The sequence below is a fragment of the Anthonomus grandis genome, chromosome 9, assembly GCF_022605725.1.
Source record: "Anthonomus grandis grandis chromosome 9, icAntGran1.3, whole genome shotgun sequence".
Classification (NCBI taxonomy): domain Eukaryota; kingdom Metazoa; phylum Arthropoda; class Insecta; order Coleoptera; family Curculionidae; genus Anthonomus; species Anthonomus grandis.
This window is the reverse complement of record NC_065554.1, coordinates 14970758-14996479: the sequence shown is the minus strand read 5'-3', so window position 1 is coordinate 14996479 and position 25722 is coordinate 14970758. Positions and strand designations below refer to the sequence as shown.

The window sequence follows — 25722 nt, the reverse complement described above, 5'->3', positions numbered from 1 at the left end:
GTATAATTTTTTTTTCTACTTTTTTATATCAGCGTAAAAATAAAACTAATTTGATAATAATGCAAATTTTCCTGACCTTGCGGCTTTCATACACGAATATTATGAATAATTAGGCTAACAATAGACTAATAAGCTCAAAACCTATACAGGTTGTTTCAAATTCTACTCTAATTTAACAGTTTTCTAGAGATCAATCCACCCTGTTAGATTAGCTAAAAGAAATGAAACAGTCTTCATTTCAGTTTCAACCTATTTTTATTTTGAAAATAAGGGACTTTTATCAAATCCTTCCAGTATATTTCTAACTACTATGGGGTGGGCATACATTGGCAAGTAATTTAGATTTTCTTGGATAAAATCTAACACCTTTTGTTCGAGTATTTTCGGATAAATCATGTTAGGGAACGTTTCTTCGATATTCTCTTGCTGGTCATTTGTAAGCTAAAATATAAAAATACAGTTAACGAATTTAATACACAGCCAAAAGAAAATATATTTAACCGATTATTTATAAGATATATCCATAACCTAAAATATAACGGTTTTATTTCCCTAGTTTTCATAAGGATGCAGCCACTTTTTATGATTTAAAATTATAGATCCATCAGAATAATCATTGAAATTTTTCCGCCAAATGGCAACATTTCTGATGATCAACCTGTCATTAAGAATAGCAAACATGCAACATTAAAAAAGGATTTTAACTATCTCTACTACCAACGTACATAAAAAGGTACTGCGAACTAAAGATCAGGTTTCAGCAACATAGTTGAGGGATGTTGTAGCCTATTAATGAGTTTCGTTCCCTATTAACAAACATTTTTAGAATTAGATTATCTAAAAGATATTGCCTCGGGTTTTTTTACTAAACAGCATTGCTACAGGTTTCTTAGGATTCATTTGCAAATTAATCGTATAGATTTGACAAGTGATTCAAGTAGTGGTTGACAACATGAAGGTTTAAACAGTGAACAGAGTCAATTAACTAAGTGTAATCGCCACAAGTATGATGTTTTCAATATTTTACACATTTAAATAAATGCGAATCCTAAATTTAATAAAGAATAGGACGGCGAAGAATATTGAGCTGTGGTACTTCGAAAATAACACTCTTGTCTTTAAATAGACTCTTTGCTTTCTACTTGTGATAGAGCTTTTTACGAGCTCTATCGCAATTTCTAAAGACACAACAATATGATCAATTACCTCACAAAGCGCTGTAGCAGATAACTATAAGTGAAAGGAAAACCTAATTTCTTTAAAGGAAGAAAGAACAGAATTCATTGCTAAAAATAATACAACCTGTTGCTCAATACACTTGGATAAAATTGGCAATATCGAGATAGAACGAATATCACTGTACTCCTTAGGATTGGTAATTTCCTAACAAAATAAAACAAGCTTTAAATTTAGATTATTATCACGACCGATTGCTTTAGACTTATGTTTAACTGAAATATTCATTATAATATACAAGGCGTCCCATCACTTATTAAACACAGGGCAAAAGCAATTTCTTTGCTTAAAAATATTACAATTTGACTAAATTCTTTTAGTCCAAAAACCGATAATAACCAAGATATACGGTGTTAAAAGTAAATAATATAATAATATAATAATTATAAGTCCTTTAAAAAATAGCATATCAGCATAAAATTTGGTAGTAGAGAGTTTTTGGGTTAATTGTTTTTAATCAACAGTTTCTCGAATATTCCATAAAGAAAAATTGCATTCTAACCATTTTACTCCTGTTCAAAATTTGCTACCCCTCTCCGATCTACATAAAAGACGTCTTGAATTTGATCATTTCTGTCACACGAGCGAATTGCCGACCCATTTTTGTTAGATACGATTTTGTTCAGTGACAAAACGACTTTTACTCGAAGAGGAGTTTTTAATTTCAGAAATTAACATGCTTAGGATAATATTGAAAATCCTTATTTTAGTGCTATTATTGGAATTACGTTCTGGGATCAACACAATTACTAAATAAAAGCGAACAAAAAAACTACGAAATAAGCTGATCGAGTTTTTGGATGGTCTTCCATTGCAATTACGGAGACGTATGATTTTCATACAGAATGAAACCCATGCTCACTTTTTCAGACCTGTCAGGGAATATCTCGATCAACCGCTGGATCGGTCGTGGGAGCCAAATGTCTTTGCCACGTTGGAGCCCTAATTTGAATGCCGTCAACTTTGCCATATGGGGATACATGAAGTCAGTTATATATCAAGACACAATCAGTACTCGGGAAGAGCTATGGGAAAAAATCCAGAATGCAGCAGAATTAATTCTAGACAACAACATATTATGAAATATCAGGCAGTCGGCCAATAAACGCGTAGCTAACTGTAATCAACTTAACAGAGATTATTTTGAGCATTTGTTGTAATATAAAAAAAATTAAATTTCCATTACTATTATTGATATTACCCTTTTGTTTTTATTCCAAATTCTTCTATGAAGTCATATTATAATAAATATTTATATTTATTTTGTTATAAATTATTGTATTTCACACATATTTAACTATTATATTAAAATATAAAATATTATGTCTGTACAAAACATATAATTATGCTGGATACCTTATTTCCATACTACTCATCAATTGAACAAAATAAAAAATTGAAGCATTGAAAATTCAATTATCTCAAACATAATTGCTCTGAGCGACTTGCCAAAGGTATACCTGTCTTAATTATTATTCATGGAAATTTAAGTTTTCTATGAAAAATCCATATACACTAAGGCACAAAAAAGTTGTACACGTTATTATCTAGTCGAAGTGTCGCAGAAATCGCCTTCTAGGCCTTACGCATAAATTAACATTGAATTCTAATTTGTTAACCAAAAACCAAATTTTGTGCTGATATGTTTCTTTTTGTATGAACTATTAATTAAGAGGTAATGAAAATAAAATTAAAACTTTAACATCCTGTATCTCGGTTATTATCGATGTTTGAACTAGACAAATTTGGTAAAATCGTAATATTTTCAATCAAAGAATGTGATGCTGCTCTATGTCCACTAAGTTACGAGACACCTTGATAATAATAACGCAAAAGTTAAAGATCGTCGTTATATCATTAAGATTACTTAAGTTTTCAGGCAATATGGTTATAGGAGACCTGAATATTAAATAACGGGACTACTTATGAAAAAGAGTTTTATTTTAAAAATTAATCTACAATCGAATTCTCCCCGTCAATGTACTTGTCCTTCACTCGCCAAACACCAATTCATTATTTTTTTTCCATTGGTCAAGGCATTGCTGAAAGTTTTCTTTTATGGGCATTACAGGACCCCTGCCGATTTTCGCTTCACATCTACCATCGACTCAAACCGAATTCCTAAATACCCTAAAAATTAAGTCTACCGTAAAGGCTTAATTTTCGGGAACAGGAAAAAGTAGCAGGGTGCTAATCTGCTAAATCAGTCGAATACAGCACGTGTTCAAGCACTGCAGTGCCTCTAGCAGCTAAAGAACGCTTCAGACAGTGTGTCGTATGTCGCAAGATCCACGTTTCTTTATCGACGTTCACAGTCTCAGCAATCATATGACGATCTTCGCGAACAATTTTATTGATTTTGACTAGAAATAAGAACTGGAGGTTGGTTTTATTGGTTGGCTTTCTTGGCCTTCAGAACCATTTATACCATCTGGAAACCCGCGCACAAGATAAAAATTTCTCACCATAGACCTTTTGAGGAATTTCAAATTTAACCGTTTGCTAATTTTAAACACATTGTTATCGGCATAATAATAAAACATACATTTACTTCTAACTTCCATAAAAAAAAAAGTACTACAGCAATAAAAACGTCTTTTCTTATTTTAATAGTGGACATTTGATACTTGCGCAACGCGAAATCTCGTTATTTAATAGCCAGATGTCGTATTAGGGTTAACAAATTCCATCCATTTCTTTCATTACTTTTTCATTTTGTTTGGTTTTGCTATGCTTAAGTTTCAAGTTTGTAAAGGGTTTTTCTCAGGTCTTTTATTGTTGAATAATTTGTAAGTGGTTTATGTAAACTAGTGATCCATATTTTTTGCCTAACTCTGTCTCGAGCCTTTCATTGTAACATTAACATAAGAATATTCTACAATGGGTTACAAGGATACAATCAAATTTAACATATTTCACATACCCAATAACACTTGATATGCGTACTGGTCGCTGTTGGATGTAATTCTGAGAAAACCCAATGAAAAGCAATGTTACCGTATATGGATGAAAATTACGCAACTATGTGAATGTTTCTTTACAATGGTGGTAGTTCAATAAAATTATTATTGTAAAACTGTAAACATCTTACCGGTTGCCATTTTTGTTGTTTGTACATTTCTATTATATCAGTAATAAGGCAGGTTTCATCACTACCCTACAAAAAGTTCATGATTATTTATTAAAAAATAAAATAAAAAAATTGTGTAATCAATTTTACCACTGAAGAAGTCATAATATTATTCAGTTCATCCAATAGGTTTTCAAAACGATCGTGATAAATAGCGTATGCCCACGGCTGTTTGAAATATTCAAAGAAGTCAGTGATTAAAACCATTTCGAACCGAAGCTGCAGATTATTGAGGAGTTTTTCGTGTTTGCCCCAAAGACAGTATATGTTTTTTACGTCAATCGCCTAAAAAAGGAACAATAAGTACCAAAAACTATATGTCAATGTCTGATATTTTATTATTTGCCGATTGATTTTCTGATGATCAAAGTAAATTAATTTGTACTGTATACTTTATTTTTACTTGTATTTGTACAATGTATACTTACAAACTTTGTTAGACACGTGATGGTCTCGACCCGGTTATACTCATTGAAATGCAATTTAAAGAAGCCTTGTTGATCCAAGTTGCGACAACTACCAGTAATAAATACTTGACCCTGAACAAACAAAGATTTTATATTTTTAATTTTTTTTTAAGTATCTCGAACTTACATAGTTTTCCATAGAACTGGCGGTCTCCAAAGGAATCCGTCTGCCAGGCTTGACAATTGACAAATAATATAAACCACCCGGTAAACGACAGTACCTCATTATGGGTTGGTCGTACTTTGGAACTAGCCTAAAATATTTATAAAACATTTACATTCTTTAGTCTGAGTTAAATGCTTTATTTGGAAAGCCTCAAATTTTATTTCTTATACAAAAAAATACTTCATACTTTATTATAAGTGAGTTATGGTGGAAGTTAAGGTGGACCTATGAACTTGCTCTGTTGTCACCAGCCAGCGGGTTAGGATGGTTTAGAGAAAGTTTAAGGCCGAGTTCTTAAACTGGTTTATTGACCATCGATCTATGGTACAGTTCAGAAATATTTCATTTTTTTTCCATATCCATAGCATAGTAATTTAATCAATGAGAGTGTACATAATCAAGGAATTATTTAAACCAATTCATATTAATTTTAAAACTGTAATGGCAATAGACCACGAACTTAATAAATATACCTGGACAGCCAATTCAATGAAAAGTAAATGACCACTACTAGGAGGCCGCCATTTTGCGTGATTGTGTTCTTTCGATGTTGGTCACTGTGACAAATTTCAGTTGTGCCAATTGTAGGAAAACAAAACAATTAAAGTTTTTGAGATAATATGTTTACAAATACAAAATAGAAAGTTACATTTAGTTAAGAATTTAAGATAGTTGCGTTAGATTTGTGATTTTTCGCCTTTTTCTCTAAGAATTTCGCTAACATTTATGAAAGAAAATAATCCTCATCTAAATTGAGACAAAGTTTCAATTAACTTGGAATAGATGCACTTTAAAAATGCAAAAATATTTGTTTTATTATTCTGATAACCTTGAATCTTATAAATCTAAACTTAAACTTGAATCTTATAAATCCTAATACCATGAAAATGATGATCTTCATTTAAATTTTTGCTTGTATTTACTTAATACAAATTCAGTTAAAAACACTTTTATTTTCTTTCTATTTTTACTACTACGACTTTTACTTTCCTTCTATGTACAGTGTTTTCACATTAATAGGTACAACCATCTATGAAAATCAAAATATAGATGATATTATGTGTGTTTGTAATTAGCAAGGGTTTATATAGTAAAAGTTATATATATTTATAGGTTTTGAGAAACACTAATCCAAATATCTATAAGATGGTGTAAGAATAAAGATGGTGATACATTATCGACGTATTAAATAAGGAAGAAGCTATAGCGCCTGTTCCAGACGATACCTATACCCAAGCGTCGTTTACAAATCGCCAAAAACTAGGCAATCCGCTATATATCAGCGTCTTCAACTTCATTACAGTTATTTAATATATTTTTTGGCTGAAACACTGAAAATGTTCAAAGTGACCAACATCAAGGACACAACCACTATAAAAATGGCGGCCACCAGGCAGTGCTCATTTTTGGATAATGTGGCCATATGCATTAGCAGTCCAGGTATATTTATTAAGTTCGTGCAGTAGACATTTTTGACAAGCGTACCGTCGCATGTCAAACCCTTGCTTGTAAAAAGTTTACGAACATTGGGTATGCTTGTCGAACTAAAACTACGAACGTCAATCGTCAAGTTTATAAACGAAGGTGATAAAAGACGTGCTTGTTTTTGTTAATTTTTTTATTCTTTTTCTTTTTTGATTAAAAATTCTATTACGTTTCTATTAACAACGTGCCAATGGAGAAATTGGTATATGTCAGGATGACATAGATGAAATGAAACTCGGCAGCGACGGAAATTTTAAAGCAAATTCATAAATCTAATACTTTTCAATGTTTAGCATCATCGGCGACGATGTGACGGGTGCAGGGCGGATAGTAATAGCCGAGAAGTTCAACCCAGTTTGTCTAAATTAATATTTCATTATAGAACTTCTTAGTTATCTCATAATATATGAGCTATTTTGCTGAATTTACACATTCTGCCCTTAAATGCACCGAATAAGTTATCAGAATTACAACAAAAATCTAATATATTTACAAAGTTTCATTTCTCAGAACTATCAAGCATCGATTGCAAAAGTTTGTGAATATTTGACACCATTATACTCGACATACTTGCTTTTATGCACAGTTGACAACTGCGAGACAATATGAGATATTTGTAGCATTTAGATTTTCTATTTCTCAAAGATAAATCGCTATATCGTTGTTACCGACGTAACTACATATATCGAAGTATCAATGACATCTATCAATTACAAAAATGATCCTCTTGCGGAAAATTTGCAGATTATATAGGAAATATGACAATTCTATATAATCCGTTAATAGTTGTAGGAAATGTTTGTAAAATTAAGTATTTAATATTGACTTAAACATCAATTTTAGTTTGAAACTTGTACTATATTTAAAGGCATTGAATAAAAATAAGCTCCACTGCTGGGCGGGTACCGCATCCATGTCAAAATTCTCAGTGGACTTGATTAAGTTACTCTTAATATATTGTTTTCTAATCTGAGATTTCTATGCTCAAAATTTTCATCACTAATATACATCGACTTTTCTGCATACAGCGGAATTTACCAAAATCATCCGATTTTCAGAACAACAAAATTAATGACTTATCCTTGAAGTAACATATTTAATCGCTTACTTATGAGTTTTATTGCTGATATAAAAAATATGCATCATAGATGCAAAAACCTTACTTACGCACTTTACCTAGTTGACAATTTTTGTAGGTGTCATGAAAATTATACGCTAAATTAGGCTTTATTAAGCTATTCATTAAAAGTTACCTATCCCGAATATCCAAATGAAAGTTCCAACCATGTTTTTTTGGATCAGACCTCCTTACAAATCCGGGAACTAACATATTTCGTATTTGTGTGCCCAACTTACGCCCAATCTCTACTCTATTGAAATATTTGTGCACCATGTTGGCTGCAAAATATCTTCTAGAATACTTGGTTAATGTTCCTGCTCCATATATTCGATCGTCGTTCGTCCTACAGTTGCTATCTACTACTAGTCGACCTTAATTAGAAAAAATATATTTGGTTTTGAATGTAAGTAAACATTAAACTATTTACGTAAACAGTAAATCATTTGTCTTTTGTAAAGAATAAGATGTAGCGTTTTTTTCGTTCGTTAGGAGTGGATCAAAACAATGGAAAATAGTCAGCTAATTTATTTATCCACTTCACTACGAAAACACGATATTTATTTGAATTGCATTTATTTACAACTATTTAAATCACGCGGCAATATTCCGAACTTTAGTTCACTGAACTGACATCTAGCTCCCAGCGGCGACGTGGCTCCTTATATACTCGGCTGAACATTTCGGAAGATTCGCTAACCAACCGGACATTGTACGGAGCGCCACTTATGTCATTTTGGAATGACGGAGAATCACTTGGTTTGTCGATGTTTACAATATCGTTACAAAGAGAAGCATCTTTTGATGAATGTAAGAGCAAATTCGATCAAACTTATATTTAGTCACTTGTTGCAAAAAATCCTATAATTTTCTATGATAGTTTAAGACTTCTAATGTATATTTGGTTTGTTCCGCATAGACTAGGAACTTTACATTTCTAAACAAATAATCTAAACGGTGTCAATCAATCAAAACTTTCGGAAGCCTAGGCATCTAGTCGATGTTATTTAATTCTTCTTGGATCTCTCACATCAAAAGAAATTAATGTTTCAGGTGATTTTCCGTTAAATAAGTCAATGGTTTCCCTAGTAGTAAGGGTAATGGTATAATATGGTTAAGTATAATATTAAACCATTTTGTTGAAAATTATGTAGTGGGGAAAAAATCTGTTGTCACCGTCCGATATCTTTCAGCTTCGTCATAAACCAAACCACAGAGATTAAGTTTTTGTGGACTCAAAGATTTCTCGAGAATATTGCTCTTGACGCTACTAACCAAACAATGTTACGATCATCAAGTAGCTTTAGTTCGTAAGCCAGCATTATCTTGTAAGGCTATAAACCGAAATGGTTTCTCACAATATGGCAAGTTGTCACTCTAGAGAGGTACAATACTTGAAAAATGACGATTTAACGAAACATTTGCATTCTCTGCTACAGTTGCTTTTGCAGAAGCGATATCTTAAGCTCATATCAGCTTCCAACTTATTGACAAATTAACGAGTTAAAACTAAATTGGAAAATTATGTATACCAAAATTATCACATGTTATGAATAATTAGACGATTAAAGTGGCGATCATAATACTTTGAAAACATTCCACACCTGTTAAGAAATTTATTACAATGCATTTTTCTGAAGATAATGACTAAGTTTAAATGAAAAGTTTTATTTTTGAAGTCCATTCCAACTATGGTTTAAATATCAGGTAAAATATCAGGTTATTATTGTATAATGTAATTTGACTATTACCATCAAAAACAAGCCCAGCCGAATTAATAACTTGGTATATCCGTGGACTGATGCTTTTCTCGTAAAAGAAAATTATAGCTTGACATGCCATTTTTAACATTTTATGTTTGGACTCGAATTTTACTTCTGTTATAATATTCTCCTCCGGGCAGTAAGTCCAGTTAATAAAATAATAGGAAGAGTAGACTTCAATGCCTTGAGCATTAATATATTCCATTGTCTAAAACAGTCAATGATGACAAATCATTATGCACACAAGAAAAGTGAAAAAAAAAGTATTTTAGGATATATAAATACTTACGGCATGGTAAATTTCTGGATCATTAAAAACCGAAATATTGTGCCTTCGTTTCTTATCGATATTCATACTATAAGGAAAGGGTTCGACAAGCGTAATTTTATTTCCAGGCACTCCATATTCCAATAGCCCTGCCAAACAACTGTACGCTTGTAGAAAATGTCCATATACTATTATATTTTCTGCAAAATTTATTACTTACGACCAGTTAAAAAAATAATCTTGTTTGTTACCTTCACTATAGTCCCCTTTTTGAAAGTCTCTTAATTTCGTTATGGCTTTATTTCCATCTGCGGGGCAATTAATAAGAAAGAAATTATCTGGATTTTCGGCAAAAGGCATTCTGTAGTCCTGCAGTGGTTTTTGGAATTTCTCTCCACACATTAGGAATAAAAGGTCGTACCTTAGGGCGTTGCGTTCATTGACTGTAATATATCTTTCTTTCCTAAAATTTTACTTGAAATTTTTATATTTATTATAACATTTTCTTGGTAACTTTATTACAATATTTTCTTGGTACGTTTATTTCTAATGGCATGGGCAATTTTATATCTACGTATATTTCTGCCAAATAGACATTTGTTCTTATTATTTAGCGGATTCAAAAATTGGAAGCAAAACAAGAAAAAAGAATTGGAAAGTAAGTAAATCTCTAAGAATCGAAATATACCCTAGATGAATATTGAATAATACTAAAGCTTTGTCAAACAAAGTGGCCTCGGTACCTATTCATAAAAATAATCAAGGAAATGAGGCGAATAGATTAGCCACAGTAGGTTAAAGCCGCAACTTAATACGTTTAGAATCAATTACACTTAAAAACTGGATTAAAATAAAATTCCCTAATTGGTGGTTTCAGAACACAAGCAGAGTAGAATATCTGTAAAATTTGTTTGCTGACTTTATATCCGCCGTTAGCAAATTACCCCTTGAAAAAAATACACTATCTCAGAAATCCTTCATTTTTGGTCTTTTTAAAGGTAAAGTATCTACCTACCAATTACTTAACTGGATTAATTTACTGGAGTACTTATCCGAACTCCGGATTAGATTGATGCTTGGACCATTCGAAAATTTTGAGCTTAACAATTTGTCAAAGGGTATTCACAAGAACTGGTACAGAGATCATGCTGAACTTCATGGGTCACACCATATTGACTCAGCTGACCACTAATATGCAAGATCTTGGATTCGGTAGGGAACATTATTTATGCCCTCTAAAATCTTATATCGGCCGTTCCAAAAAGGTCAAGGTTCTTTGGTCCTGTTCTCATTGTACACCTTTGTTATACCTTACATCCCTGGCATCTATATGTCTTTCATCTTTCATCCCATCGCTGGAATTTTAAGTGAATATTCTAACTTAGTTTTGAATTGCATTCATTGCGATACTAGAACCGGTAAGTCAAGTAGTAGTTCTAGACAAGTTTGAGGTCACATGAAAGTTTTAGTTCTCTTCCCACGACTGTCTTCTGCCAAAAATGAAGATAGTCTCACTATAACTCAGTCAGTGATGGTTAGAGACCATTTTGGCGGATTTTACAAATGTTTTGAAATAAATTAGATTCGAAGTTTCTTCCTTGATATACGAAGAACGTGATGACTCTCTACATTATTGTCAGTACCATTCTGTATTTAGTTGCAACTCTTTAAGTATTTTATGAATATATGAGTATATTCGAAATCGTAAATATATGTATTACCGGATTTATAGTTACATATATTTACGCCAGATATCCAATAGTTCATATTATATCGAAACCGCAATTCCAATGAATCTCTTATTTTTGGATGTTAAAAGTAACATACCTATTAATTTGTGAGATATTTCCAGAGACCACATTTACAAAAGCTTTTAGATTCATCATATCAATATGCTTGTCTGTCATAAAATTCTTTTGGACCATAAATAATTCCTTTACTTTCTTGGAAAGTTTGACGTGAAATCCATCTGCACATACTAACGTCACATTGTTAAAATCGCACTGTAAAAGAAAAAGACATTATTATTTTTAAAAAATTAGCTCATTATTATTCATTAAAAATATTTATTTAGGAGATAAAACATTTTTCAAGCGGTCGTATTTCTTATTTTACATAATTACAACATTAAACTTAAATTGGGTGCTACTTTGTATTATTCATTTGTTATTAAAACTACATCCTTGGCCTTTAAACAGAGTTCATTAATAGACAAAAAACGCAAGTATTTATACTCTTACGTTATAAGTTTTCATTATCATACTATTATATAGTCAGAATTAAAATATTGCAAGCTAAAAAACTAATATAAATTGAATAACAGTTCAGCTTCTGGGGGATTCGAACCCACGAGTACTATTAACACATAAGTAAAGATGTCACTAAAGACAATGCCAATAGTTTCACTTAGTAGGATGTTAAAGTGGTATTATAGTTTTTAAAGAAGTTCAGAATAAAATTTGATATGCAGCTTAGTCCTTGAAGTTTCGATGCAAAAGATGTTTTTTTTATATCTGTCTTGAAAAATGGTATGTTTTTGTACTAATCAGATAGTTGAAAGTGCACTATAAGTTCTCAATTTTTAGATCAGATTATTTCTTTATTTAGGTACTTTAGTCTCTAAATTTACTACAATTGATTATCAGATATTTTATAAATACTATCTTTAATTCTGGAACCACAATAAGCGGTTTAGTATCGACACACGTTAGTAAAACACATTAAAGAAGGGAGCGGACTTTGCCAAAAAGAACCACGAGATATTCAATCAAGCATGGACATACTCAACATTACTAGACCATTACTAGCAAAAGACCTAGGAAAGCATATTCCACGCTTGCCTTAACTTTACCCAGTATAGATCAGCTAATGGTTTTCCATTTGTAGTAGAAAATATTTTTTTTATATTTTTCTAAATGCTGACTTGCCAGTATTATCAAAAAACTATATATCTTTTTGAGCAAAAATGTCAGTCTGTTTGTCAACAAAATTCTTGACTTTCTCTTTTATTTCTCTTCAAGGAGATGTTCATAGGATAATAGCAGAATACTATTAAGATTTTCGTTAGAAATTATTTAAGCTTGCACCTTCGATTTTTCAACAACCTCTTTTTGGATATGGGCAAGTTCTACAATTTTCATCGGTTGGTTAAAAATTATATGGTCTGTCTTACCACGTATGTAAGGTCTATTCACCCATTCTCAGTTACCTTTATAGTTATTTATTTTTTATTAACGTTTCGTTTAGCGCTAAGATATATAGAATTAAAAAAAGTCAATATATTCCTTAGATCGAATAGCTAAGTGAAAACTTTTCTTGCATATTTTTATTATACAATTTTTTTATATTATTATATTTTTTCAATATTTTTCTCTTACAATTGTAATATTACGGATTTCCATATCTGTAATATTGGATTCCTGATTAATTGATCCTGAGCATTTTCATTTATACCTAAAATATCTTGAAGAACCTGTCTAATTTTGCAATTATCTTTTATAGGCAGAGCCTAACGATTTTTTTAATAGACTGCAGATATAGTAGTCCTATGGTTGGAACCTTTGGTGTGACACTTAAATTACGAAACAGTTTTACCACTATAATCAAAACTCTTTATTTTACTCCCGACACATGTTTCGCTAACAATGTTAGCATCTTCAGGAAAATATTAGAACTAAACTTAAACTAAGAATTAATGACATAAAAGATATTTACCTTATAGTTGGGGTTATTTTGTCTCAATAATAACGCTTCTAAAAATGCGTATGCCGTATTGCTGCATCCGACAACAACGATTCTAGTATTAATAGGGATGCGTTGGATACTACTTTGGGAAATTGTACTCACATAAAGAGCGAAATGATCTTTTTTCGTCAATACTTCACAGTCCCCATAACCTATAAGAAAATGTTTTAACAGAAAAAACCTGAAGTGCCTCTAATTATTACATACCTTCCTCCGACAACATTTTAAAATCATACTCTGGCATCCTGCGAGGCAGTACCGGCTGAAACCAATGCAGAAGATTAACGATCGGACGCTCCTTAAAAGTACCCTTTTCTATATTTTTGTACTTGTAAAACAGCACTAAGTAGTCACTTAGGCGGTGAAGTTCTCTCTTAAGATACCTGTAGAATAAAAATATATTATTTTAAGGCATATGCACATGTTTCATTTGTACCTTCCCGCCCAATGAAAGTTGGTAGCTAGAACAAAACTTTCAATAATTCCAAAAGTACCGCTTTTAAAGTAGTTCAATGGTACCCAGGTAGATATGTCATATTGAGCATCAATATGATTAATGCCGTACTCTTCCGATAAAACTAAAATAACAATGCTTATACTAAGTGATCGTAGATACCAAAGTCATCTGCCCTTATCTAACGACATTATGGTTTAGTGTAAAGAGCGTTCATTATTCACTCAATGTTTAAATTAAAATACATTAGTATTTGGAATTTTAAGAGCTGTACTACTTTTTCGCACCATGTGGCAACTACACTAATATACCCAATTTTGTGATCGTAGATACCAAAGTTATCTTACAACATTATGGCTTAACGTAAAAAGTGAATGTTAAAGTTAAATCAAATTAGTACACTAGTATAATAGATTGCGATTTGCTACGAGTATACTCGGTCCCTACTTGCTAAAGGCGTTGTTGCCATATTACATCGACGAGAACAATTTGGCATGTGTATGTCGCTGATAAAGAATATTAGATAGTAGAAAATATGTACAAATTTAAAAAAATTATATTACCTGCTGTTCCAACGACGTGACCTTCACATACAATGACGAAACATTGATACGGACTATTTTGATACTCCATGAATATCTCAAAATGTGATAATACAATTGACCGAGTCGGAATTGTGCTTAATAGCGTATGCACTTCTTGCATGTGCTCTTTTGAAGCAAGCTTAGTAAGAAAATTATTAATAGCATAAATATTGATCAATTTACTTAATGATAGACTGTACAGAGGCTTGTCCTGCCAGAAGCGCTTCTGGAAGTACTAGGTACTAAGATTAGCCTGCAAGCAGAACAAAACGTCCTTCTGGCAGTACAGGTGCAAAATAAAAAAATAAAGCATGCAGCCTCATCGTCTTAATCAGTGCATGTCCTGCTGGCGGAACTCATATTTAGGCATATTTGTACTTCCAGAAGTTCAATGTTTAAAAAAACGATTATTTTTATTAACTTTATCTTGATATGTAAGTACAAAATAAAAAATAAAACATTTTAAATAAAACGGTAATATTTTAATCAACTTAACATATAAGGATTTTATAAAAAAAAAGGAAATAAATTTATGTTGATAGAAAATTAGGCTGGTATACCATGCTGAATGTGATATGTGAAACAATTTCTTCCAGTAGTTGGACAACACATTACTGCTCGGATTCCACAAGCGCTACATCTGTAACTAGACTTCTGCTGCACATTTCTTATTCTACTGCAAATAATACACTTTCTTTGCACTCTTTGCCATTCATCTTCCTTACTCAGGGCAATGAGAGTGCGTTCTCCAGGAAGCCAATCTGTCTCGGGGGTAGCCGTGCTTCATTATGTACTTGCCGCGGAGGCAGCGGAGTTTCTACTACAGCACCTGTCCATTGGCTATTAATAAGTTGTAATGCCAAAGCTGTAGTAAAATCACAATGCTTTTTATTAAAATCTTTTTTAAAATTTATTCCTTTTTCTGCATTGCCTCTTTTCCTTCGTTTATTTCAAGCCCTATCATGATTCCAGACTGAACATCAGCAATGGTTTTGCATTCGCAACCGACACCTTTTGGCTTTCTTTGTATTTTTATTACAGCTGGCATACCATCGCGTTCATTATGAAGTCCTTTCCCGTACCACGCAAACATCGATTCGTCGACGGTTACCTTATAGCCCGGGCTGAAAATATCATTCCATTTAGATGTTGTCATATCGAAGAACGCTCTGACTTGGTACCAGTTATCCATATTTTCTTCATTGTTAAGTTCTTCAGCAGTAGGCATTGCAAATGCCAGGCAATTGATGATTTCTTCGAATCGATGTAATCCCATCCCAAACCTTTGACCAAAAGCAGGAGCCGAAAACAAACTAGATTCGGTACTCCAATACTCTCGTTTTGTATGCAGTGAATTCAGAGTCATCGCATACATAATTCCTAAAGCCTTGTACAGGTCGCCCTTGGTTACAGCTCTTCGGCGCTCCCTCAATCTTGCATTGGTACTTTGGATAATAACATCTATATCTTCAGACGGAAAAAATGCTAGCCAAAAATCTAACTCAGTCATGTTTGGTATGTTATTAACATGTAATTGGGGCTTATATTGCGCATCTTTGAAAGCATTGATGGTCACGGTTTCTCCAAAAGTCCAGGTACAGTCATGAACTGTTACTTGATTACTGTGAATAACTGGCATATACGTCTCAGATTCATCATGCGCAGTCTCCATGGTGGATTCTGCATCGTCGTCAGCTGAATCTGAATCAGATGATTCAGAGGAAGACGAAGATGACGTTTGGTGAGGCTCATCATTACAGCTGGATATTATGGCATCAGTAATTTTGCGTTTGAGTGGTGGGGCTTTTGTCTCTAATACGCCTTGAAAGAAAAATAAAATTAAAAAGAATGGCAATTACGGACAGTTAGCTTTTTTAGAAAACGCTCGGATGCGGTGATTCTATTTACGAGTGGGACACCTAATATTTACAAAATCACCTTCATACCCACCAGCAAACACCAACCAACAAAGTTTTTTTCAACACTAAAATCTTACCCATTCCCAAAAATTAAATTTGTATTTCATAAAAAGAGTATTTTAGCCTTCATTAAATTTTCCTAATTTTTAAAGGTACCTGTAATCCTTACCAAAATAATATTGGCTAGCTCCCTGAATAAATAAAAAACGGGAATGTAAAAATACGCCGAGATAAAATACAAATAAAATCCTGTACCTCTATTTGCTCTAAATTACAAACATACGCCACTAAAAACTTACCATTATTAGCAAGTCGCAGATGTTTGCAACTAATTTTTGTTTGGTTTCCATCTAATTCCCACTCTACTTATGCCATATTTGTTGTTTTAAACATTTTTTTCACAACGCCATAACACACTGAAATTTGCCATTTATCCCCAAACTGTGATTTACTCCACGAATTATCATTTTTTGAATCAAAAACCGTAGCGGGTGTAAAAATACGACTGCCGGCTTCCATTTTTCACGCGTAACTAATTGACAAGTTTCAGCTCTTATAAAATCGGACTCAATACAGATATTGACGTCATTCAAAAATGCGCTTGTAAGACAATCTTTTACAAATCAGAATATACGCACATTTGTCCTGCTAGTAGGACCTAAAGTCCTAATATTTAGCGATTTCTTACGTACTCAAATATGCCTCATACGTCCTACCGGAAGGCCGCTGTACATTCTATCATTAAACATAAAATCCCATGGTTGGCACCTTTTGTGTGAGAGTCAAGTTACGTGGCAGTTTTACCACTAATCAAAACTCTTAATTTTACTCTCGAAACTGTGTAAAGTTTTAATCTTTTTTCGAAGATGCTAACATCGTTAGTGAAACACGGGTCGAGAATAAACTAAAGAGTTTTGGTTAGTGGTAAAACGGTCTCGTAATTTAAACATAAAGGTTTGCGTGTTTATGAAACCACCATGAGTATTAAGAACATTTTTGAATTACTTACAACTACCTGCAGTCTACCCAGAAGCGATGTTTTGTGGCACACATATAGGTCATTGGGAAAGTTGCTATTGCTTCTTAAAACCACTCTTAAAATAACAGTTCTTATATATTACATATTTATATTTACTAATGTATGTATGTATACCTGTTAAATGGATACATCCAAGGCTCCACCGAAGATATACTAGGCATACATATTAAGCAGTAGTCCCTATCTGGAAAGCACTCAAAAACCGCTTGTAGTAACTAAAAAAGCATCTATTAGAACTATAAAAGATAATTAAAAGAGATTCTTACGGATAATAGACTTAACTCGTGGTCAGCATGGGCAGCTGCAACTTCGATACAGAACGCATTGCTTTTGCCATAATATTTTGGAACTTTCTTTTTGCAACTTGTGGAAACTACTTTATTGGTTAAGTTATTCATTAACGACATTTAAATACTTACTGATACTCCGAGATAGTTTTTCCATCATATCGGCGTAGGTTAATCTCGGATCAACTTCATACATTTTTAATTTTTCCATTTCTCTTAAAATTTCATAACTAGTCACCGATTGCATTATCTCTGGAGTATATCTTAAAACATTATTACTTATTGAATTGTTTAACTTGAGAGAGATTATCTATTTACGAAGGCAATTCTTGATTTTCCTCTTCATCCTCATCAAACACAAATAAGTCTGAATTAGTAAATACCAGGGAATATTCGCTATCACTCTCGACTACATCGACCAAAAAATCGTCTTCGTCTTCGAATTCAGAAGAAAAGATGCCTTTAGATGTTTTATCTAGATCAATTTCCTCTTGTATACTAAAATAATGAATTTTATATGTATTTCCGGCTCGATCGTTTCACTTACTCATTAGTAGATTGAATAAGCTCCAGTTGACTGATCACTTCTAAATCAACATCGTCTTGTTCCGACTTCTGTCTTAAGCCATGAAAGGGTGTCAACTCGAATTCTTCGTTTAATAAGTCGTAATTGACTGCTTCATTTAAGATCATTACTCCAACGGCGGAACCTCCATATTCAGCCACTATTATTTGTCTTCCTTAAATAATAAAAGTTGTAGTTATTTAAGCCTAGCAAACTTTTACAATTTTTGTCGTGCGTTGTCTCCGGATTCAATTTATGCGCATCACATCTTTGATTCTGGTGATCCACTGGGAGGAACTACTACCTTTCATCATTTGCTACCTTTACTGTTATCTTTACCTGACTGCCTTTCGATGAATTTGTAATATGGAAGTACCCTGGATATTTTTTTCTAATTTCTAAAAGCTTTATAAAGGCCTGGTTTCTCTGACCAGATCGGTCCGAAATATTTCTGCGATATGGAACGAAAAGTTCGTCAGCGGTTCCGGTGAAACCCAGGATATGCGGAGTACATAGTAGTGACACAGATGTAAACAGCTCCGCTCGTGTGCGCGTGCACGTGAGCACGTAAGCTGTTGACATCATTTCCTAGATCTTCCTCAATTTGACATGTTCACACTACATGCTAAGATATAACTTTTCCGCTGGAGAAATAAGAGTCGGATTTTTATTTGTAGGTTGCGTACTAATTTCGTCCTTTATATGATGTAGTACAGTGTAAAACGGTTGCGGCGTTAAACAGAAAATTTCTTTAAAGTTTGTGTAGTTATCCGAAAGATGCTTTAACACTAACAATTTATATACTCTCTCTTTACTCCCATTCTCGAACATTTTTAAAACTATTCTTCTATTTTCATTGGCTATCATCATCCTGTTCTGCTTCTAAAATCATACCAATAAAGAATCCTTTTTTTAGTTTTTAAATGCAAGATGTACTGCACGTAAAATTTTAAAAGGCTGAAATATATCGCAACGGATTAATTCTGAAGCTAGCTTCAGAAAAACCACGAAAAGACGAAACTTCTGAATGAACTGAGTTCGAAAATCTGGAACATTTTGTACACGAATATTCACCAAAATATTTCGGGCCTCTCTGACCAGATCAGAGAATCCAAAGCTTAACCAGCAAACGTTATGCTTACCAGAATCCTTATGCCTTGTCAATATTTCAGCAATATAATAGTGCCCATAAAGCTCTATTAATCTTTTAGAGTACTGATCTATCATTGGAACCAAATCGTCATTATCCTCCTCTACGGCACGTCTTATTTTATATGATAACACAAACGACTCTCTGGCAATTCTATATATAGATTGTATTTTTTGGGATTTTTTATAATCTGAAAAGAAGACTCGTGAGATATATGTTCGCGTTTGGTAAAGTATACTTCTAATAGATACCTTTAGGGAGAATTCTTACTGCAAATTGTTCCAAGCACTCAACCCTTGCTACACCTGGAGGTAATATTAACATTATTTGCGCTAAGGGCATAATGAATTTGAAAATGTATTGCAAAATTGGCCTTGCAAAGAACATCTCATATTTAGGGTCAAACGCCATGAAGTGGATAAAGAATGTGTTGCGTGGGTTTATATTGGGCAGATCTAAAAAGCCATAGAAGGACAGTTATATTTGAAAAGTTTTATTAACAAGTGTAAAAAAATCAAGAGTTACGTATAATATCTGAATATATATGCCTCAAAAAGTTTCTGAATTAGTAGCAATTTTACCAACCAAGACCTAAGAAAATCCATTGAGACGCGCATTTTTACGTATATTAATCAAGATACAAACAAAATTATTTTAATCAAGATGCGCACATTTTTTCTATTATGGCAATTGTCATTAGCGTACATTTTTGAGCATAACTTATTAGCCAGAAAAAATATAGTTACTAGGAATGGGTTTGCTTGATGGGTTGTTTGAATAGTTTTGGTTGGATATTTTTTGGAAAAAATAATTTTTCACTTTCATTTATTATTCATCACATTATTCAATTATTTTTACATATTAATAAATGCTTATGGGTGTTTTTTAGAGGCGGAAAACTTTCATTTGGCAACACTGTTTTTTATGACAGCCGACATGACAGTTCTGGGTTATTTTTAGATTAGTTTGGTTTGGCAATTCATCATGAACAGACTCACGCCTGAGCAACGTTTCCAAATTGTTCAAATTTATTTTGAAAGACATGGTTCTATGCGAGAACCACATCGGGCATTACGTGAGTTTTATGGTGCTCATAATCGTCCTTCAGAGAGATTAATTCGAGAAACTGTTGATCGTTTTCGCAATACTTTTACTCTAGTCGACAATATGCATCCCGTAAGACGCCGTACAGTGCGCACGCAACAAGCGATAGCTGCTGTGCAGCATAGTGTTGATAATGATCCAAATGTGTCAATTCGTCGTCGTTCTCAACAAGTGAACTTATGTCCATCCAATTTCATATGAAAATTTTCTTCAATGATGAAGCACACTTTTGGTTAAATGGCTATTTAAACAAGCAGAATTGCCGAATTTGGGGGGATGAGAATCCACGCTTCCAAAACTAACCGTTTGATGCACTTTATGGGCCGGTGGAATTATTGGTTCTTATGTCTTCAGAAATGCTGATGGTCAGAACGTTAAGGCGCGTTTAGACCTGAGCACGCACGCACTGATCCACTGCGAATGCTCAGGTGAAAACGATCTATGCGCGCACGCTCACCACGTGCGTAGCTGCTCCGCGAATAAGTAGGACGCGAGCCGGCCGGTGTCGGTATCCGGGATGTGCTCAAAGGAATTAATTGGCTCGCGCACTGCTAAGTTTGTACGGGAATGCGGTGCAACGTTATTCGTGTGCGAGAGTTAATAAATATATAAATATGAAGTGGAATAACGAGATTTTATTATTACTTATACAAGAAATTCAGAAACTGCTGGTGTTGTGCAATGCTCAACATCCAGAATACTTTTCAAAGACCCAAAAAATTACGCCTAGCAACAACTGATAAACAATTTAAATATTGAAAATTTCCCTCCTTAACTGACCTTTCTGGTTGTGATTACAGTCCCTGTGGCGATAATAGCTAAACTGATACTCTCAATCCATAACAAATATCCTGGCATCTCCCTCTTTAACTGACCACGCTGGTGATTAGTCCCTTTTGCAATAATACCCAAATTGACGCTCATATAAATACGGACAATACCTACTTGCAGCCGTTTGGTGGCAACTAAGTTTATTTTGTTAACTGCTATTTTCATAACTGTGGTTTAAAGTTAAAACATTAAAGAAATTAAAATATATTTATTTGTTTTTATGTAACCTAATAAAAATTACATTTGACAATGATGACAACAAATTTTAATGTTTCTTATCTTTATATATTTCCGTTCACGTAGTACTTCTACTATGGCTTAGTAAACTTCAGGAACAATATAAGTTAGGGAAGATTTGGAGACTTTAAACAAGTGCAGGATGCTGTTGTAATTTTTAAATCTCCAGTTGCCAAAAAGCGTAAAGTCAGAGCTAAACGTATTCTATACGTGTTCTATAATATACCCTAGTATCTCTCTAGGTATTGTTTGTGTATAATAGGTATCCATTTTAAAAATTTTTGGTTCTATCAAGCTTAGAAATAACTCAAAATTTTGTAATCTTTAAAAAATGTTCTATAACGAAAAAGTTCTGTTTGCCACCAATGATGGCGTTGGCGTTTTTTTCTCCTATTTTTGTAATTAACCTATACATCACAATGTGACCGCTGCTGTTTCTTGGTCTTCCATTTTTGTCAACTCACCTTTCCGTTATCCGCGAACAACTGGATCAGCCCCTGTATAGCGAGCGTGTGTTTATATTTAAACAATTTTGGTGAGCACGCTCCAATGCTGTGAGCGTTTGTGCGCGGAGGCTCAGTGCGTGCGTGCTCAGGTCTAACCGCGCCTTTACAGTAAACGGTGAGCGATACAGAAACAATGATAACCAACTTTTTTGTGCCTCAATTGGAAGCCGTTGCAGGCGTTGCAGAAACGTGGTTTCAGCAGGACGGTGCCACGTGCCATACAGCGCGCCAAACAATTATTTTTCTGCAAGAGACATTCGAGCGACGAATAATTTCAAGGAATGGACTTGTACACTGGCCAGCTCGTTCGTGCGACTTGACGCTATTAGATTATTTTCTTTGGGGCTATGTTAAGTCTACGCTGATAAACCCGAAACACTTGCCGAGCACTTGGAAGCCAACATACGACGCGTGATTGCCGAAATACAGCCTGCAGTACTGGAAAGAGTGTGTGAAAATTGGACCTCTAGATTTCGCCACGTACGCGCCAGCCGTGGAGGTCACATGCCCGAAATCATTTTTAAATATTAAAGCCAAAAAAAATTCTTTAATATAAAAGCAAATTCGTTCATATCAATAAAATATTGTGTGTTTAAATTTCAATTTAAAGTTCTCCGCCTCTAAAAAAACACCCTTTACATTAGTTCATATTGTATCCTTTAACTAAAAAGCTTAAACAGTATTTCTCTCGACAATTTTTATAACAAAAAAAATTGAATTAATAATTTTACAAGCATTCCAAACATTCGAAAAAATAATGGTGGTGCCATATAAAAAGTTGTGGTGGTTTTTAGGGGATGAAGTTGTCGGAGGTAGTTTTTAAAGTAATTTTGGGTAGTGGTCCTATAACTATTAAAAATACTATTTCTTAAAAATTTTTATATTTAAAAATAAAGTTAGAGCCTGTGACGTTGTATATTCTTTATATACATATATGAAAAATACTCTTAATTAAAAAGGTGTAGCAAAATTCAAAAAAAAACAACAAAATATTAAGTTGAGACCTAGCAAACCTTCTTTAAAACTTTCATTCCTTTTTATATTCTCGTTTTAATCTTTGTAACCTATTTTCTTGTCTTTTTTAGTGCTTTTTAATTATATGTTATTTTTTTGTATTCATTTATTTATTGAAATTCTTATGTATTTATGCACTTTTTTTATTTTTAAAGAGAACCTTTTTCTTTTTGATTTAATTTCAGTTATTTTTGTTTTTATTTGGAAAATTAGTTGGTACTTAATTATTATATTCTTTTCCTTCTAAAATATGTTTTTTCTTTTGCTCTGTTTTTTTTAATCCTTTGGCTTCTTTTTAAAAAAATCATCCACTTAAAATACATTATTTTTTAAAGTATTCTGATAAAAAGTGGATATAAAAAAGGAATTGATAAAAATGTGAAACAGAATGGAAAGAAAATCGGAAGCACAAAAAAAATAAGGCGAATAAGGCGAAGAGAAAAAATATAAATAAACAAGAAATTGAATAGAATAACTCCTATAAAAGAAAAAATAACAAAGAGGAAAACAACGTGGTAAATGGAAGGGTATGAGGAAAAAATGGAGTAAAAATGAAGCCAACAACCAGAATAGGTTGTATAACAGGCAAGCAAATAGAAAATGCAAAATTATTTATGATATGATATTTATTCTCTAATATTCTATAATAAAAAATTAGAGAATAAATATCATATTTTTTTTTTCATTATGTTTCTCCTTTTTCATTTTTCTTTTTCAAATAAGACAAGAAGATTAGCCAAAAATAAAAAAAGGCAGTTAATTAACTAGAATACCCAGGCAGGAAAGGAAGAGAGGCGTAAGAGGAAACGGAAGAACAAACAAAAAAATACAGAGATGAGGGGTGGGATAAGGAAGAAAGATAAGTCAATGATTAAATAAAAAGATATAAGACAGAAAAGGAATTGAGAGGAATATGAAAAGAAAATCATGAGCAAAGAAAAAAAATTAGTAGTTGAAAAAATATTAAAAAGCAATAAAACAAAATGGATAGAAAACTGTAAGCAGAAAAAAACGTGGTGGAAAATAGAAAAAGTACATGAGTTTAACCAAATCTAAAGAAAAAACCAAAAAAATAATTAAAATGTATCAAACATAAAAAACAAGCAAATAATATATAATAATAAAAGTCTGCCGTGATAAAAAAGGTAGATAAGGCTCACAAGAAAAAAATATGGGCAAAAAAATTAAACAAAAAAGATGCTTAAAATAAACAGAGAATCAAGTTATAGAAACTATACATAAATAAAAAATGAAACGAGACGCTAAAACGAGATAATAAATATGCAATAATAAGATTTTAAAACAAGATTTTGATAAACAAATAAAGAAATATGACTTAAGGACAAAAATAATGGCAATAACTAAATACTTAAAAAATATAAATAAATAAATGCGCGAGAAAATATATCAAATATAGGAATCAGAAGAGATGCAGATTACATAACACTAAGCACCAAAAAAGAACTTAGTATTGAAAACAGGGACATCAAGTACCCAGTAACACTAGAATTAAAGAAAATGAGATAGCAGAAGGAAGACAGAATAATTATTAAACTAATAAAAAAAACCTATGGAGAAAATGGATATTCATATATGACATCTGAAAACAGGAAAAATATGGCAGCTACTCACAAATACAACCTACATTACAAAAGGAAACATGGTTGAACAACGCTAAATACACAAACATGACTAAAGTTACTACACTCGTAAGGATGAGGAACTATTAGGAACAGTAGATATCAAGAATATTTTAACAAAACCAGTGTCAATGACCAGGCACAAAATCATAGAATACCTAACAAAAGAAAACATCAACCTTTAAGAAAAGAAAAAAAACTCGGAAAGACTACCCCATGAAAGGCATGAAAAGATCCAGACGTAACTCTAGACTACGCCTTTCATGAGTAAGCAGAACATGGACAGCCATCTGCAAAGATGCGACCTCAACAAGGAAGAAGAAGAAAAAGAAATAAATGGAACAAAATGAGACTAGCAAATATAAATAAAGGAAAAAATATTCATAAGAATAAAGAAATATTAATTTTTATATACACAGTACAATAACATATTATTAAAACAATAACTAACTACTAAAACGATAAACAAAATATTTGTTTGGAAATAGTACTTTTGTTAGTATGTAGTACCTGGAATTATAACAAAACCTACCATATAAAGTGAGAAAAACTGATTCCCAGCCCCATGGTGCAACAGCAGGAATATTGGGATAGTTTTGTAAACTCAATATACCAGCCAAATGTCCGTGCTCATCCTCAACTCCTAGTGTCGTGAAACTCGTTATTCTAAAAATATTTCTACTTATTAACCGTTATAAATCGGAACAATAACATACATCTTTTCTTCAATAGTTTGGACTTCGCCAAAAATCTTTTGTAGGTCTGCGTTATAAAACTTAGCTATCGATTTGGTCTGTTCTCTACTGATTCTTTTTACACTTTTTGGATTCAATACACTTTGCTTTCGGTTCAAATAATCGTTTGAGATTGTACTGACTCGATGGAAGGACTGACCTCCTTTATTTGTACGTTCCATCTTTTTATAAATTATTTAATAAAATTATATAATATTGACAATATGTTGAAAGACGTCAATTTTATGTATTTTTGTTACACATATTGTTCACAAGTGATAT

General features: G+C 32.7%; 2 protein-coding genes across 2 annotated transcripts in view; one reads left to right on the top strand and one right to left on the bottom strand.

The window, feature by feature from the left end:
• Nucleotides 1–25722, top strand: part of LOC126740174 (TBC1 domain family member 1) — an 87977-nt gene that overhangs the window by 4850 nt on the left and 57405 nt on the right. The gene's annotated exons all lie outside the window — the stretch shown is intronic.
• Nucleotides 237–25688, bottom strand: LOC126740175 (cilia- and flagella-associated protein 61-like). The gene is made up of 24 exons (XM_050446108.1): nt 25423–25688; nt 25239–25372; nt 19626–19829; nt 19367–19564; nt 18207–18399; nt 17978–18157; nt 17792–17922; nt 17639–17745; nt 17487–17587; nt 17343–17427; nt 14394–14553; nt 13813–13954; nt 13584–13759; nt 13347–13528; nt 11460–11635; nt 9884–10095; nt 9654–9832; nt 9353–9572; nt 7738–7975; nt 4961–5087; nt 4795–4905; nt 4457–4651; nt 4328–4393; nt 237–441 (listed from the first exon to the last, which is right to left on the bottom strand). Exons 1-24 carry the CDS (start codon nt 25620–25622, stop codon nt 256–258), a joined length of 3903 nt encoding a protein of 1300 aa, XP_050302065.1. The 5' UTR covers nt 25623–25688; the 3' UTR covers nt 237–255.